We start from the raw sequence: 17,754 nt of genomic DNA on the forward strand, positions 1-17,754 counted from the left end.
CTGCCATCCATCTCCACCCTCTGACAAACAGAGGCTGGGGACACCACTCCTTACCCATCTTGGCTAATAGCCATTAATGGACTCCATGAATCTATCCAGTTCTTCTATATACCCTGTTATAGTCCTAGCCTTCACAATCTCCTCAGGCAAGGAGTTCCACAGGTTGACAGTGCACTGTGTGAAGAACTTCCCTTTATTTGTTCCAAACTTGCTGCCCATTTGGTGGCCCCTAGTAAAGGTTGCCACCCCACAGACTTTTAATTTACGGACAAAATGGAAAAAGTTTACAGACAGACACATTTTTTTACAGACATAATTTTTATACTATATTAAGATGACATAAATGACCAAAAGTGAAAAATAATTGTTGTCATTCATACATCACAAGAACAATATGCTATTTAACTCACTTTCATTTAGTTAGTCATGGTCCTAGAAGTTTTCCATTTTGTGATCTTACATCCAAACACTGACAACCAAACAACAAAAACATCCAATTTCTGCTGTTCCGCAGTAAAATGGCTGAAGCAGCACAGAAGAAATGTAATTGCTATAGAATAATTACTGTTTTTTGAAATTTTATTGAACTTTTATGAAATTTACGGGCACCTAAATTATTTACAGACTTTATGGACATGCCCAATTTCAACTAATTTATTACGGAGTGTCCATAAATTTACTGATGGTTGGCAACCATCCTAGTTTTTATATTATGGGAACAAATAAATAACCTTTCCTTATTCACTTTCTCCACACTACTCATGATTTCATAGACCTCTATCCTATCCCACTTTGTCTCCTCTTTTCCAAGCTAAAAAGTCCTAGTCTCTTTAATCTCAGTTGTGACAGATGGCAGAACAAGGAGCAATGGGCTCAAGTTGCAGTGGGGGAGGTCTAGGTAGGAGACCTATTAGGAGAACCTATTTCACTAGGGGTATGTCTAGACTACATGCCTCTGCCGAAGGAAGCATGTAAAATAGGCTACCCGACATAGTCAATGAAGCAAGGATTTAAATATCCCCGGCTTCATTAAAATAAACACGGCCGCTGCGCTGTGCCGGCTCAACTGATCGTCAGCACAGCGCGCGAGTCAAGACACGGATCAGTCGACAAGGGAAACCTTTGACACCCACTCCCTTATGCCTTGTGAAATGAGGTTAACAGGGGCAGTCAACAAAGGCTTCCCTTGTCAACTGATCCACATCTTGATTCATGCGCTGTGCCGACGATCAGCTGAGCCAGCAAAGCGCGGCGGCCATGTTTATTTTAATGAAGCCGGAGCTATTTAAATCCCCACTTCATTGACTATGTTGGGTAGCCTATTTTACGTGCCTCTTTCGACAGAGGCATGTAGTCTAGACATACCCCAGGAGGGTGGGAAAGCACTGGGATGGGTTCCCTAGGGAGGTGGTGGAATCTCCATCCCTAGAGGTGTTTAAGTTCTGGCTTGGCAAAGCCCTGGCTGGGTTGATTGAGTTGGGGTTGGTCCTGCTTTGGGCAGAGGGCTGGACTCGATGGCTCCTGAGGTCTCCTCCAGCCCTAGGATTCAATGACTCTGTTTTTGTGTCCATATTAGAATGAGGGAATAATCACAAAGGTGATGATGGTCTCAGGAGAAAAGAATCAGAGGGGTAGCCGTGTTAGTCTGAATCTGCAAAAGCGACGAGGAGTCCTGTGGCACCTTATAGACTAACTGAAGTGTAGGAGCATAAGCTTTCGTGGGCAAAGACCCACTTCGTCAGATGCATGTGCACATGCATCTGACGAAGTGGGTCTTTGCCCACGAAAGCTTATGCTCCTACACTTCAGTTAGTCTATAAGGTGCCACAGGACTCCTCGTCGCTTCAGGAGAAAAGAGTCTTTCTAATTCCTTGCGTGAACTAATTAGTCAGGGACAAATTGCTGGGAACTTCGCCAAAACACGTCTTTCCACCCTAACCGTTACCTTCCCAGCATGATCAGACGAAGTTATCTGACCACAAGGACGCCGCCACATGTGGGACAAATCCGTATCCCATCTATGCTGCAGTTGAAGAGAACAAATTGCATAAGGAAGGTGAAAACAGCCCAGGTAAAAAAAATAAGACAACAGTGTTATTAGTTTGAATGGGTTCCCTAGGGAGGGGGTGGAATCTCCATACCTAGAGGTTTTGAAGACCCCTCTTGACAAAGCCCTGGTTGGGTTGCTTGATTTGGGGTTGGTCCTGCTTTGGGCAGGGAGCTGAATTCGATTCCTTCTGACGTTGTTTCCTGTCCTAGTATTCTATGAAAAAAAAAATGTCTGAAATTTCCTGTTCTATATGGAAGAATAAATACTTGTGATTCTATTTCTCCTATAATAAGCGCTTCTTGGTGGAGATTTAATAGAGTGGAATGAAATGTAACTAAGTAATTTTTAGTCTAAAAATGTTCTCTCTCTCTCTCTCTCTCTCTTTTTTCTCTTTTCTCTAATATGATTTTATGATTTTCAGTCACATCTTTTTATTGATACTCTTTTTGTTAATCCCTTAACATTCTCCATTTTCCAAAAAAAGGCTTTTTGTCAGTAAGGGTACATCTAGATATCGGGGCTATTTCGGGATGCTGGAAGTATCCCAAAATAGCTACTCCGCGTCCTTTAAACATGCCCGTCATTTCGAAATATTTTTCAAAATATCAGGTGTGCTATTTTGGCATTCCTGTAGCCCTCATTCCATGAGGGTAATGGATGACTCAAAATAACACATTATTTTTAAATTTGGTGCTGTGTAGATGCACCAAATTTCGAAATAAGCTATTTTGAAATATAATTGAAATAACATACACCATTTGCACACAGCAAATTGTCTATTTTAATTTAAGTTTAGGGTGTGGTGTAAACACACCCTAAATAAATAATTTTCCTAATTGTTGCAATAATCACCTTGAAAACATTTTCAATACAAATGTCTATCCAAGTACACTTGTGAGAAATTGCGCAGTTGGAAAAAGGAAAAAGAAGTTGGGGTTCTACACTGCAGGGCGTAACTCAAAATAAGTTACACAAATTGCGCTACATCAATGGCATAGCTTATTTTGAAATAACTCATTTTGAAATAGGGAGCATCTACATAGCACTTACTTCAAAATAGAGCACACTTCCTCCGACTTCCCTTGTTCCTCATACAATGAGGGTTACAGGAGTCGGAGTAAGAAGTCTCCAGCTTGACAGTATTTCAGAATAACTGCCTGCTGTGTAGACAAGGACTAAGTTAATTTGGAATAGTGCTAGGCATTTTAAAACAGTGTTGTGGCATAGACGTACCCTTTGAAAACTTTGGAAAATGGTGCAAAATTGATGTTTGCGTTTCTTAGCTCTGTAATTAAATGTATCCCTTTTAGATTTGACTTATGTCATGTTTTGTATCCACCTTGGTGTCCGAGTTAGGGGTGGGTGATTGGAGGGTGGGTCGAGAGCCGTTGTGATTGTCATAAGAATTCTGGGCTATCGAAGGATGCTGTCTTGGGAAGGAAACATCAGATGGAGATGGTTACCATAGACAACAGCATGACAATGACCATGGGTGAAGGAACAGGCTTAAAAATGAGGTGGGATTCGTCAGTGGAGCAAACAGATTGCACCAGTGGGGGGTTGAAAAATTATTGCCATCAGCCAAGAAGGGGCCAACAAGAAACTGCCACTGGACAGAGTCCTTTTTATCTCGATTTCACAGAGACCTGGTTTGAATTCACCCCACATGAGTCTGGTTTTCCCGGCCTGGGGGCATTTGTGAGCACCAAGTTCTTGGGAAGTGAATTCATGGATGGGCATTTGAAAGTAGAGAGGAAGGCGAAAGACATCTGCTACCTGCAAGGTAAGCACGGCAACCCCTCATCGTTAGCCATTAGGTCTTCTGCTGCAGGCCCTCTGTGGTATACCACACATCATAGACCTGTTTGGAAAGTTTCCAGTCAACCGACCCTGTTGGTCTGTTGCCCGTTACAAAGTCTCTTGCCTGCTGCTTCTATCTATCCAGATTTTCTCCCTTCCTCCACTCAACCTCTCTTCTATACACTCAGCCCTATTTCACTTCCCTCAGGATATCGACTCATATGTCCCTCTGCTCCACCTTCTTCCACTAGTCCATCCTTTCCATGACCCACTTAGCTCCTCCTGAGGCAGGGTTAACCTTTAGATAATGTCCCATCCCCAGTTCTCAGTAGGCTTTGCAAAAATTCATGCACATCAACATGCCCATTTTACAGAGCAGGCAACTGAGTCACAAAGAAGGGAAGTGAATTCTGCGGGGTCGTGAAAGCTGGAAATGGGAAGTGAAGGAATAAGTCAGGTGACCTCAAGTCTAAGCGACTGCACTAGAGTTGGGATGCTCTAAGGAGCCATGGGACCTTATGGAGTTTACCTTACATCAAATTCAAGTGTGATGGGGACACCTACTTCCTATGGTCTCCTTTGAAAATCCCAGCCAGGAACGTTCATATTGTTCTGAGTTAGTATCCCATGTTTGCGCTTCTTAGTCTTTTTTTTAAAAATTTACTAGGAGATTTACCCAGCATTGCCCAGGTTGGCAATGTCCCCATAAATTGGGGAGGTGGGTAATTCAGTCCTCTCACCCACCTTAAAAGGCATTTGGGGAGATGGGAGGGTTGGGCAGGGCTGGAGGTGAGGGGCTCAGGATGCAGGCTGTCTGGGGGAGAGAGAACAACCCCAGCCCTCTCTCACTGCAACAGCTTGCGACCAGGTGAGAAATGCCTCTCCATGGCTGCTGCAGCTGCAGCAGGTATGTCCATGAAAGGGGGGAGGGCAGCTGGAGACAGACAGACAGACAGACTCTTTCTAATGTATAGCAGATAGTTCTTCCCTTCTCCATCATTGCCCCCTGCTGTCCCAATGGGGTTAGAGCTGCACCAGTCCCCATTTCTGGCCCCCTGCTGCCTCCTGTGGGTGACACCTGGATATGGGCGCCCCGTAGCCAAGAAGGCTAATGGCATATTAGGGTGCATTAGGAAGAGCATTGCCAGCAGATCCAGAGAAGTGATTATTCCCCTTTATTCGGCTCTGGTGAGGCCACATCTGGAGGATTGTGTCCAGTTCTGGGCCCCCCACTACAGAAAGGATGTGGACGCATTGGAGAGGGTCCAGCGGAGGGCAACAAACACGATAAGGAGTCTGGAGCACGTGACCTATGAGAAGAGGCTGAGGGAGTTGGGCTTGTTTAGTCTGCAGCAGAGAAGAGTGAGGGGGGATTTGGGAGCAGCCTTTAACTCCCTGAAGGGGGTTCCAAAGAGGATGGAGAGAGGCTGTTCTCAGTGGTGGCAAATGACAGAACAAGGAGCAATGGGCTCAAGTTGCAGTGGGGAGGTTTAGGTTGGATATTAGGAAAAACTATTTCCCTAGAAGGGTGGGGAAGCACTGGGATGGGTCCCTAGGGAGGGGGTGGAATCTCCATCCCTAGAGGTGTTTGAGCCTCGGCTTGACAAACCCTTGGCTGGGATGATTGAGTTGGGCTTGGTCCTGCTTTGGGCAGGGGGCTGGACCTGATGACCTCCTGAGGTCTCGTCTAGCTCTAGGTTTCTAGGAGTCTAAAGGGAAAGGCGCCTTTATGTGCTATGCTATAAGTAAAGTCTTTTCCTTCTCGTTTTCAGGTTTATGGGGAAGCATCTTTGGATACATGAAGGAGAATGTGAAATTTCTAATAGGTACTGAAATATCTGTGTGTTGAAGGGTGGGCCAGCTCATCTATTGAATTGGAAGAGGCCCCCAATAGAAGAACTAACACAATATTCTGTAGCAATTATTCCATAGGGATCCTGTGATGCAGCAGATAGTCACTGTATTAGCGATAGCGTAAGGTAGTACCTGGGGATCTGCCAGTTGTGGATGGATTAGATTTTCAAGGCTGCCAAAAACAGACGGAGCACCCAAATCTCATTTATTTTTTTGACTTTCAAAATTCCCAGTCATCCAAATCATTCCCAAATTAGTGTAGGTAAGGCTGAGAGTTTCAAATCTGTCCTGAGGGTTTGATCCTCACTTCCATGAACATTAGAAAGAGTTGCGTATAATCTAATATCACACTTCAGGGCTTGGCTAGTCACCTTGAGGAACAAGGAAGTAATTTCCTCCCCTGCTTGTAATTTAACTCAAATTGCCTTTCTTTGCAATGTAGAGGTGGGACGCCAGATGAAGTGGGCTGATGCTAGGAGGTGGTACTGAGAATCCTCCTTCTAGGTGTCTTGTTAGTAAGCTGTGTACAAGTTCCAGCTGATCACCGGATAAGGGGTCAGGAAGGAATTTTCCTTCAGGTCACAAAGGCAGGAACCAGCATATTTTCCCCCCCGCCCCCCGTTTCTCAGCACACATTGAAGTTGTATTGCCAGGTCTCACCTCATCATCTGATCATTCGGTGTCATTGGCGGGAACTTGGTCACAGGTGTACTTCATTCTCTCAGATTCTCTGCAACAGCTCAATCTATAGACAACTGTATTCGTTTCACTGAGGTCACTGGGGAAGGCCTGGGGCATCTGTGAGAAATTCAGGGCTGGTCTCCCCCATACGCAGAATACATAGCAGAGTGGGGCACCTGGAAATTTCGGGCCCACTGGGTCTTAATGTCTAGACTTACCGGGAGATCAGCTCCGTGGGGATCAATTGCCTAGAGGTTGATTTAGAGTGTCTAGTAAAGACCTGCTAAATCAACCACTGATTGTGCTCCCCAAACTCTGGTACTCTACCGCTGCGGTAACTCGACTCCAGCGATGCTAGTCATGTGATGAAATGGGTTAACTCTGGAGATGGTGGAATCTCCATCCCTAAAGTTTTTACGTTCCAGCTTGACAAAGTCCTGGATGGGATACTTGAGTTGGGGTTGTTCTTGCTTTGGGCAGGGGGCTGGACTCGATGACTCGTGAGGTCTCTCCCTGCCCTATGATTCTATGATGAGTTCAACAGTAGTGCAGACCTGGCCTTAAAAGTGTGTGTGTGGAGGTGTGGGGGGAGGGGGAAACCTTTCTAGACCTATTTTATTAGCAGAACACTGAACCTGTGAAAGAGCCATTCAAGTGGCAATGAAGCCATGTAACAGACATTTGCCAACCCCAGTTTCTGAATTTACTATGGTAGTCGACAGGACCTTACCTTAATATTTGTTTTAAAAATATTTCATTAGCGTGTCGCTGAAGATTATAAAATCTAACCCCCTTTCCCCCCCCCCCAAAAAATGGTCCCCTCCTGGCTGCCAATGAACACAGGGGCACTAATTTTATAGGACAATGTAAGGCCCCATAAATATTAGGGAGAAATTTAATAGTCTTCTGGTCTCAAACTCTATGAATCTGAGCAACTATGAAATTCATATCCGTTAGGTGGTTTTGCAATAGTCAGTTTAGAAGAGTGTTTCTCAACCAGTAGTACAAATATGCTTAGGGGTACTCAAGAGAAGTCTGGGGGGGAGGGGTACGTCAACACAACTGAAATTTGGAGAAAACTGAATTTTTGTTTTAAGTTTTACAGCACTTCATTATTTTTGTACTTTTTACGCCCAAAAATTTCATCCCTCACCCAGCCACAATTAAGTTGTTTAAGCAAATGTTTTGCAATAGTAGAAAAAAAATTTAGCGTGTCTGAAAACTTTGGGTACTTTAGGTATATTTTATAAAAAAAAAGGTTGAGAAACACTGGGTTAGAGGAAATCCCAAATTAGAACTTCATTCTCATTTCGCAAAGATTTAGCCTTTGGGGACATTCTGCCCCCACTTAATTTACATACATCAGGAGCAAATGCTCAGCAAACTGAGGAATTACCCCTCCTTCACACCAGTCTTCCTGACATCAGGCCCATTGTATGGACATCTCAGGGAAATCCCAAACCAGATGGCTGGGTCCTGATGATTTTAAATGGAAATAAACATTCAAGATGTGTACTGGGTTTTTTGGAAACAATAATGATCAGACCTAAGCTCTAGATAATGATGAGATGGAAGGGTTGATTCTGCTTTCAGGTTAGTTTTATGCTGGTGAAATCACAGGGGGCAAACTGGGTCTTCATCTGCAGTATTGTGAATCAGGAACGATTCCTGTGAAGTTAGTGGAATTACTTGAAAAGGAGGCAACCAAGAGTCCAGTAGCATCATAAAGATGAACACATTTATTTGGACACAAGTTTTCCTGGGCTGGAAGCCATCTCTTCAGTGGATTCCAAACCACAAAAACTTCTGCTCATATAAATTTGTTAGTTGTTGACAGCTTGACTACACTACGGAGAAAATCAACCCTCCGGAGGCCAATCTTCTAGTGTTCAAATTATTGGATCTAGTAAAGAACCACTAATTTGAACTGTGAGGGTTCCTCCATCTGCACCCATAATTCTGCTTGTTATGAGGAATAAGGGAAAACTATGGGAGTATTCGCTCCTGTCGACGTCCTGCTATGTGAATGGCCCGGAAACACTTTTTAAGATACTCCAATTCCCGGTGCATAATTAATGGAGCTGGAGTTGCATATCTTTAGTCAACTTTCCCCTTTGGTGTAGACCGGGCCTAAGATGTGACAGGATCCTTGTTGTGTTTGCTGAAACAGTCTAGAACCCTCTGAAATTCTAAATTTCACACATTTTAGCTCAACAGTTTTGCACTAGGAAATGCTGTTTTGTCATAATCAAGAAGTTTTGAGGGAATATGTCCATCCTGATATAATTTCTTATGGGAATTTTTTTTAACTGCTGCAAAATCAAAATGGAGTATTTTATTTTATCTTTATCATTTCATTTTGTTTAAATTTGTTTTATTTATTTTACCTATCAAAAATATCGCCTTTTATTTTATATTGTTTATATTTCATATAATATTTTCTGTTACCTTATAATGTTTCAAAATTGTTGGGATAGGACATTTCACAGAAGTCTTTTAGATCATTCCAAAGAGAAATATCACACAATTTTCAGTTCTGCAAGTTATTTTGAAGTTTTGACTTTTAGAACCAATTTGAGACCGTACGATATTTCAGAATAATTCTGAGTTACAACAGTGCATATTCAATCACAGTCAGTTCCCTGAATGTAGGTCTAAAAGAACGACCTTATGACTCAAGGTGTGAAATGACTTTAGTTGTGTGAAATGACTCAAAGCATATTTTTTGTTTTTCCTTGTTGAGAATTGATTTGGAACAAAATTCATAGAAGGCTGGGAGAAGAAAAGAAAAATACAATGGGTAAAACAGGTGAGTCACTGTATTTTGGGAACCAGAGGTCTGGTTTTCTTAAAACTTACAAGTCCTAAGAAGTTCAGAGTCATAGCTGAGTTAGCTTGTAACAGGAAAAACTTAAAAAACAACAAATAGTCTAGTAGCCCCTTAAAGATTAACAAAACATGTAGGGCTCATCTACACTGGCCCCTTTTCCGAAAGGGGCATGCTAATTTCACAGGTCGTAATAGGGAAATCCGCGGGGGATTTAAATATCCCCCGCGGCATTTAAATAAAAATGTCCGCCGCTTTTTTCCAGCTTTTAGAAAAGCCGGAAAAGAACGTCTACACAGGCCCCGATCCTCCGGAAAAAAGCCCTTTTCCGGAGGATCTCTTATTCCTACTTCAAAGGAAAAGCCGGAAAAGAACGTCTACACAGGCCCCGATCCTCCGGAAAAAAGCCCTTTTCCGGAGGATCTCTTATTCCTACTTCAAAGTAGGAATAAGAGATCCTCCGGAAAAGGGCTTTTTTCCGGAGGATCGGGGCCAGTGTAGACGTTCTTTTCCGGCTTTTCTAAAAGCCGGAAAAAAGCAGCGGACATTTTTATTTAAATGCCGCGGGGGATATTTAAATCCCCCGCGGATTTCCCTATTACGACCTGTGAAATTAGCATGCCCCTTTTGGAAAAGGGGCCAGTGTAGATGTAGCCGTAGGGTGGGTCATGTGTCTAGACTACAGGGTTTTTTCGAATAAAGTGGCCTTTTTTTGAAAAAAAGGTCCCCTACATCCAGACTGCCACTGCCTTCTTTCAAAATTAAATCAAAGGAACGCGGCAGTTTTTTCGACCACGGTAAACCTCATTTTACGAGGAAGAACGCCTTTTTTCAAAAGTGCTCTTTCGAAAAAAGGCATTCTTGAATGCAAACAGGGCTTTTTCAAAAGAAAGCATCCAGACTACCTGGGTGCTCTCTTTCGAAATAGCGGCTCACTTTTTCGAAAGATGTGGTTGAATTCTAGACGTTGTCTTTCGAAAGAAGCTTGTAGTCTACATGTACCCTCAGGGGCTACTACACTTTTTGTTGTTTTTTAAGTCCCAAGAGGCTACATTTAAACTACTGCCCCCTAGTGTAGATGCAGCATATACCAACAGAAAGCGTTTTTCAGACACTGTATGGACACCACTTCTCCCAACAAAGTCAATGGATACACAGTTCTGTCTTAATCACCTCTTTGCAATGTAGATGTGGGTGGTTTTTGTCACAGGAAGTGTGGGGTTATTTTCCCACTCTTGACTTACTCATAAGTGCAATACAAATGTAGAATAAGACTGAGGGGAATCAATTTATTAATTACATATGTGACTATATGGCTCTCATTCCCCCTTGTTTACAGATGTCAAAGTCTCTGTTTGACCCATGCTTGCCTAGAAAAAAATCACCCTGAAAGCTCATATGTGATCTTCTATACATGGGAAATTTTACCAGCCTTAGTTATATTAGAATAACCTTCATGTGGAAACTCTTGTTCTGGTAGGAGAGACACTTCCTTGCATTAGTGCAAACCACTACCAATGAGAGAGATGGTAACACAACCTCTTCCCAAAATAAGGCAGAAATTACTATCGGCATCACAGTCAAGAAGGAACCTTATGACCACCTAATCCAACCTCCCGTATAACTAAGGTCAGAGAACTGCCCTCAAAAAGTTCTTAATTTTTTTTTTAAGAAAAAACCCCAAACCCCTCCAAAGCAATGGAAAAATTGCTAGCGATGGGAAATCCTCTATAATCTGAAGTAAGTTTTTTTCCAGTGGCTAGTTCCTCTCTCTGTCAAAAAATTGACACCTTGTTTCAAGTCTGAATTTGTCTAACTTCTCCCTCCACCCATAAGAATGGCCATACTGGCTCAGACTAAAGGTCCATCTAGCCCAGTAGCCTGTCTGCCAACAGTGGCCAGCACCAGGTATCGCAGAGAGGGTGGACTGAAGACAATGATCAAGAGATTTGTCTCCTGCTATCCCTCTCCAGCCTCTGACAAACAGAGGCCAGAGACACCATTTCTATCCCCTGGCTAACAGCCTTTCATGGACCTAACCTCCACAAAATTATCTAGCTTCTCTTTAAATTACCACTCACTGGGTAATGTTATGCCTTTAGAAGTACCTCAATCAGGAGTGTATCCCAGATGAGTACCGTTCCTTTAGGTGTTATCCAGGAGGTCAGAATAGATTGTCACAAAGGGCACTTCATCAGAACATAAGAACGGCCATACCAGGTCAGACCAAAGGTCTATCTAGCCCAATGTCCTGTCTTCTGACAGTAGACAACGCCAGATGCCTCAGAGGAAGTGAACAGAAAAAGTGATCCTTCCCCTGTCGCCCATTTCCAGACAAACAGAGACTAGGGACACCATTTCTACTCATCCTGCCTAAGAATCATTGATGGACCTAACCTCCATGAATTTATCTAGTTACGTTAGGCTATGTCTACACAGCAGCATTATTTTAGAATAACTGAGGTTATTCTGAAATAACATACTCCGCATCTACACTACAATGAGTTATTTTGACATAATGTCAAAATAATGTTGAGCTGGAGGATTTCTTACTCCAACTCCTGTAACCTCATTGTATGAGGAGTAAGGGAAGTTGGGGGAAGAGGGCTCTATCTCAAAACAAAAACGGTAGAAACTTAAAAACTTTCTAAAGTTTTTCCAGTTACACATTAACACTGCTAGCCCTCTCACTCTTTTGATATAGACAACTTTTGTATAGACAGTGCCAAAAGTGGAAATAAAGCTATTCAGTTAGTATTTTTCAGGGTAAGTACCTTATTTCGAGTTTAGCCCTGCTGTGTAGCCACGCCTTTAAAGTCCTAGTCTTCACAACATCCTCTGGCAAGGAGTTCCACAGGTTGACTGTGCGCTCCTATATCTAGTTGTTTTTCTTAAGAAAGAAACACATCAGACAAATAAATAATGTACAAAACCTGACCAGATGTCCAAGTCCAATTAGCGCCTTTGAAAATCTTTACCTTAAATCATGTGGCTCTGAATTCCAAAAGAGAGCAGGGAAGTACTCAAATGCCATTGACATGCATGGGCACCTATATAAGCACATAAGAGTGGCCATACTGCGACAGAACAAAACTCCATCTAGCCCAGTATCCTGTCTGCCGACACTGGCCAATGCCAGATGCCCCAGAGGGAGGGAACACAACAGGGAATCATCAAGAGATCCCTTTCCTGTGACCCATTTCCAGACAAAAAGAGACTAGGGACATCTTTCCTATCCATCCTGGCTAATAGCCATTGATGGATCTAACCTCCATGAATCTATCTAGCTCTTTTTTGAACCCTGTTATAGTTCTAGCCTTCACAACATCCTCTGGCAAGGAGTTCCACAGGTTGACTGTGCGCTGAACACCTAACTTCCCTAATCATCATTGTAAATCTCATCCAACTTCTGCCAAAGAGTGGCCTGGTATTGCAAGTACAAAGTGATTCACTGTGTGTTGAATCCCTGCACCTGAGGGACTCTGGCCACTAGAAACATGACTCTTTCCTGGGGACTCACAGAATGGACAGCTGCCTCAGGGTCACATCATGGTCTCTTTCCTCCCAGGTACCCATTGCACGTGTTCCCGGTGTCAGGCCGTCCTCCTTGTCCTGGATCTTCACGTTCTCACCTCAGCAGGGAAAGACCATGAGGGAGTCTTCATGCAGCTGAAGGAAGTTCTGAAAGGCAAGTGGATCAGCTGGACTACATTTGCCTTAGGAAATCATGGTTCTTAGGTGGAAGAGGAAGAGTGAGGGGGGATTTGATAACAGCCTTATACCTGACAGGGGGGTTGCAAAGCGGATGGAGAGAGGCTGTTCTCAGTGGGGGCCGATGGCAGAACAAGGAGCAATGGGCTCAAGTTGCATTGGGGGAGATCTCGGTTAGATAGTAGGACAAACTATTTCCCAAGGAGGGTGGGGAAGCGCTGGGCTGGGTTCCCTAGGGATGTGGTGGAATCTCCATCCCTAGAAGTTTTGAAATCCCGGCTTGACCAAGCCCTGGCTGGGATGACTGAGTTGGGTTGGTCCTGCTTTGGGCAGGAGGTTGGACTCAATGACCTCTTGAGGGCTCTTCCTACCCATATCTTCTAAGAATTGCTACATGGTTGTTTCCATGACAACATCCCCGTATTTGGCAATATTTTCACCCATCCCCAGGCCTGTTCCAATACACAGAGGCTGAGGTTTCAGAAAAGGCCGAATGGAAATGGAACCCCAATCCTATAACTTTTCAATGGAAACTCAACCTTGAACCTGCCTTTGACTCCCTCGGAGCATCCACGTAGCCCTGAACTCCTCCATACCTTTTCCGTTGACTGCTGCAGCTCTAACCTCATTTCATCCCTCCTGTAAGCAGGCAGGAACAGCGAGGAGTCCTACCAGAAGTGCTGTGAAATGAGCAGGATGTGGGGTTTAAAGACGGTGGAAGAAAGAATAGCAGATTGTGCTGAACTCCTTGAAGCGGAGTTTGGAGAGGAGCGTTTTGTCTCGCTCGCCATGCAAGGCAAGGAAAACATTTTGCATCTTCTGGGAAATGATTAGTTAATGCATTTATTTTTTTCATATTTCTCAAAAAAATTGATTTGTTATTGATTTATTTGGGTTTTGGTCGGACGAAGAGGTATGGGCACCCTTGACAATTCTTTAAAATGTAGTAATCTGTTCAACACGCAACCTCTAATGGCTTTGTAATAATGAGCTATGGACAATGTCCCAGTTTTGGGCGATTGGATGCTAAACCTCAAAGACCCCTCAAAGGATGCTGTCAAATTCAGTAGGGTTCAGAAAATAGATACAAGAATTACAGGAGGCCTGGGGAAAAGTCAGGCCCTTCATAAGGGACTAAGGACATTTAATCGATTTAGCATAACAAAGAGACAGCAAAAGGAGACTTTAACCATCTCATAGAACTGGAAGGGAGCTTGAGAAGTCAAGTCTAGTCCTCTGCCCTCACAGCAAGACTAAGTACCATCCCTGACAGATTTGCCCCAGATCCCTAAATGACCCCCCTAGAAGACTGAACTCACAACCCCACATTTAGCAGACAAATGGTCAAACCACTGAGCTATCCCTCCCCGCTGGACTTGATCCGACTCCATGAGCATCTATCTGGGGAGGAGATTTCTCAAAGCAGATGGCTCTTTGATTTAGCAGATAACAGCACAGCCAAGTCCAATGGCAGGAAGCGGAAGCTAGACAAACTCAGGTTAGATGTGAAATGTTATCGAACGCAGAATTCACTGCTGGAAAATGTGGTGTATTCTCCATTCATTAGAGTCTTTAAATACAGATTGGAGGTTGCTTTTGAAGTGATCTGCTCTAGATGAATCAGAAATTATGAGACAGTAGCAGAAGTTATGGAGGGCATGTCTACACTATGAAATTATTTTGAAATAACTAAATTCGGCTTAACAACTCCCGATTTTGCAAAATCGAATTAGCGGGTGCATACTACGATGAAGCTTTGAAATTAGTCTGAGGCAGGCTCCATTAATGTGGATGTGCTACCTCAACTAAAAGCCCCAGGAAGTAATTAGGAGTAATTAGTAATTAGTTTGAATTACTCTGGGGAGTAGTTATTTTGGCATGTACACACGACCGCTATTTCCTATAACCTATAGGCTTAAATTGCAGAAAGGGAGGTTTAGGTTGGACAGTGGGAAAAACTTCTTACCTCTCAGGGTGGTTAAACACAGGAATAAGTTGCCTAGGGAGGTTGTGGAATCTCCACCACTGGAGATTTTTAAGAGCAGGTTGGACAAATGACTCTCAGGGATGATCTAGATCAGGAATTGCCAAACCGTAGCTCGCGAGCCTTCTTCGAAGGAAAAATTTCAGCTCCTGCACCCGCGGCTCGGCTGCTGACCCCTCAGCTGTTCTGCGTTCCCCTGCTCTGACCTTTTTTCCTTGTCTGGTCAGGGCACTGCTTAGGGCAGCGAGATCTGATGCTGCGGCCGATGGAACTCTGCCTGGGCCAGATGTGGTTCTTAAAGGGGCAGCATGGTTTTTTTTTTTTTTTGCTCAACACCTTCTTTCCCTGGGCTCTTTGCGCTGTGTCCACCTCTATCTTGGCTCTTTGTCTATAACAGGTTGGCCACCCCTGATCTAGATGGGGCTCAGTCCTGCCGTGAAGGCAGGAGACTGGATCTGATGACCTCTCGAGGTCCCTTCCAGTTCAAGTGTTCTGTGATTCTGATTCGATGGTCCACCCGTACCCATTCTTTCCGTACCTGCCTTACTCCATGCACCGACGCTGCTTTCTCTTTCCACCCAACCCGATTCTCTGAGCTGCCATGCCAGAGCTGAACTGAGTGATGCCCGTGTAAATGTCAAGCAATATCCATTACCCGGGGGGGGGGGGGGGACTTCATCGCCTCCTACTGGCCCAGCACAGTCAGCGAGATCGTCATCATGACGTTTTAGCAGCACTCTCTGGGTCAATGTGTCAGGGAGCTAGAAACCCTGATAGGTACGGCCCATGTGTCCGAATCCAGATTCCCCAGATGCCAAATCACCTCTGTTTTCCTTGCAGTTACTCCATCAGTAACACTAATTGGGTGCTTTTGGTTCAACCAAGCCCCTTCTCTGTCCCCACTCCCACCTAGGCTGTGTCCAGACTCAGGGTTTTTTTCGGGAAAAGTAGCCTTTTCCCGAAAAAACTTCCCCTGCGTCCAGACTCAAGCCGCGTTCTTTCGAAATTAATTCGAAAGAACGCGGCTTTTCTTTCGATGGCGGTAAACCTCAATTTACGAGGAAGAACGCCTTCTTTCGAAAGTTCCTCTTTCGAAAGAAGGCGTTCTTCGATGTAAATAGGGCGTCTCCGAAAGAGAGCATCCAGACTCACTGGATGCTTTCTTTCGAAAAAGCAAGCCGCTTTTTCGAAATTTCTCCGTGCAGTCTAGACTCTCTCTTTCGAAAGAGGCTCTTTCGAAAGATGCTTTCGAAAGAGCCTCTTTCGAAAGAAGCCTGCAGTCTAGACATAGCCCTAGTAGCAACCAAGAGGAAAACGGGAGGGAAAATCGACCGATTTCCCCTCACCATTGGTGTTACCTTCTGTTCAGCTCTGATGTGTATTCTGATTTTTTTCTCCGGGTAGGAGAAGTAATAAGCATCTGTACCTTGATATGGAAAATCTGGAAGTGTATCTGCCATTGGACGTGGGGGAGAACTCATAACTTTCTGTACAATTGTAAGTAAAAATGCATATGGGTGGCACTTCTCACATCTGGATGTTACATCCCTGGTGGGAACAGTCCTGTTTTTCACGGGTCTGCTTTGACAGGGACTAGGTTAAAGAGAAAGGAATGAGGAAAAGGCAGCTTTGTGTTACAGGGGGTAGCAGAGGCCAGGAAATATGAATCGGGGCAGCTATCCAGGAAAAGGGACACTAGGGGTAGCGGAGAGTGAGGGGTGGGAATGGTTTGCTGTACCATAGCCCCCAAAGAGCTTTAAAAATGGTCCAACACAAGAATGAATGGTCACCAAATGAAATTAATAGGTAGCAGGTTTGAAGCAAAGAAAAGGAGGATGGGGAAGCACTGGGATGGGTTCCCTAGGGAGGGGGTGGGGTCTCCATCCCTAAAGGTGTTAAAGTTCCAGCTTGACCAAATCCTGGCTGGGATGACTGAGTTGGGTTGGTCCTGCTTTGGGCTGGACTCGATGACTCCTGAGGTCTCTGCCAGCCCTGGGATTCTGTGCTTCTTAACAAGGCACCTGGGATTCTCCTAGAACGGAAACTTACCAAACGCTGGTTGAATTAGGTGCAGAAGCTAATTTCTCAACATTAAAGGTGATTTTCCCCCCAAAGACTGTAAGTGTAATGAATTGGTTTCTGAAGAGGTATCTGTATCTGAGGTTAGACATTTACCCCCTGTTTTTAAAGGTAGTTAAGCAGTGCTGTAAAGCCAAGTTGATTGAGGACTCTGAACTGTGAGATGGCTCCAGCACATCTAAATCCCTTTTGAAAAATGAGATGTAGGCTCCTAAACCAGTTAGGCACATTGCACAGCAGTGTTCAATAGCTGTGACCCTCTGGGCTCTAGGCACTGTGGAACCGCCCACTGGGCATCACCTTTGCAAGTCTGGCCTCTGGTGGTAATGACAAAAAAAAACTTAGGCTCCTAACTCCCATTATTTGCAAATATAATTTGATGCCTGCCAGTGACCAGGAAGGGGGTGGTCATGCCTTGTGGTTAGAGCAGGAGTCAGGCCTATGGTTCCAGTAGGAATCAGTAGCCAGGAAGTGGTGCTGACATTGGAAGTCAGGGACCAGGATGAAACAGGAGCTCTCATGGACAGTGGCGAATGTTTTGAGCACCTGGTCATAAAAGCAGGTCTGCATATCCTGGCAGCCAGGCTGGTGGTGGGTAATCATCTGTCTCAGATGGGGCCTGCTGTTACTCGTTAGCCTGCCAGAGGATTCAGCTATCGAGTAAGCAAGCTAGCTGCCAGTCCTTAGTGCTGCCAGTCCCTCACCTGCTTAGGTGCCTCAAGAAAATCCAATTCAGGCCATATCTGCCCTACATGGAAGATCGACATT

General features: G+C 44.3%; 1 protein-coding gene across 1 annotated transcript in view; it reads left to right on the forward strand.

Annotated features, from left to right (window-relative positions):
• Nucleotides 1–17,754, forward strand: part of LOC106732455 (cytosolic phospholipase A2 gamma-like) — a 32,883-nt gene that overhangs the window by 8,785 nt on the left and 6,344 nt on the right. Inside the window, exons 6-12 of the mRNA XM_075912040.1 lie at nt 1,954–2,071; nt 3,693–3,833; nt 5,623–5,676; nt 9,129–9,194; nt 12,781–12,904; nt 13,577–13,719; nt 16,312–16,404. Of these exons, the coding sequence (XP_075768155.1) occupies nt 1,954–2,071; nt 3,693–3,833; nt 5,623–5,676; nt 9,129–9,194; nt 12,781–12,904; nt 13,577–13,719; nt 16,312–16,404 (739 nt within the window). The remainder of the gene's footprint in view (nt 1–1,953; nt 2,072–3,692; nt 3,834–5,622; nt 5,677–9,128; nt 9,195–12,780; nt 12,905–13,576; nt 13,720–16,311; nt 16,405–17,754) is intronic.

Source organism: Pelodiscus sinensis, chromosome 30 (assembly GCF_049634645.1).
Source record: "Pelodiscus sinensis isolate JC-2024 chromosome 30, ASM4963464v1, whole genome shotgun sequence".
NCBI classification, from domain to species: domain Eukaryota; kingdom Metazoa; phylum Chordata; order Testudines; family Trionychidae; genus Pelodiscus; species Pelodiscus sinensis.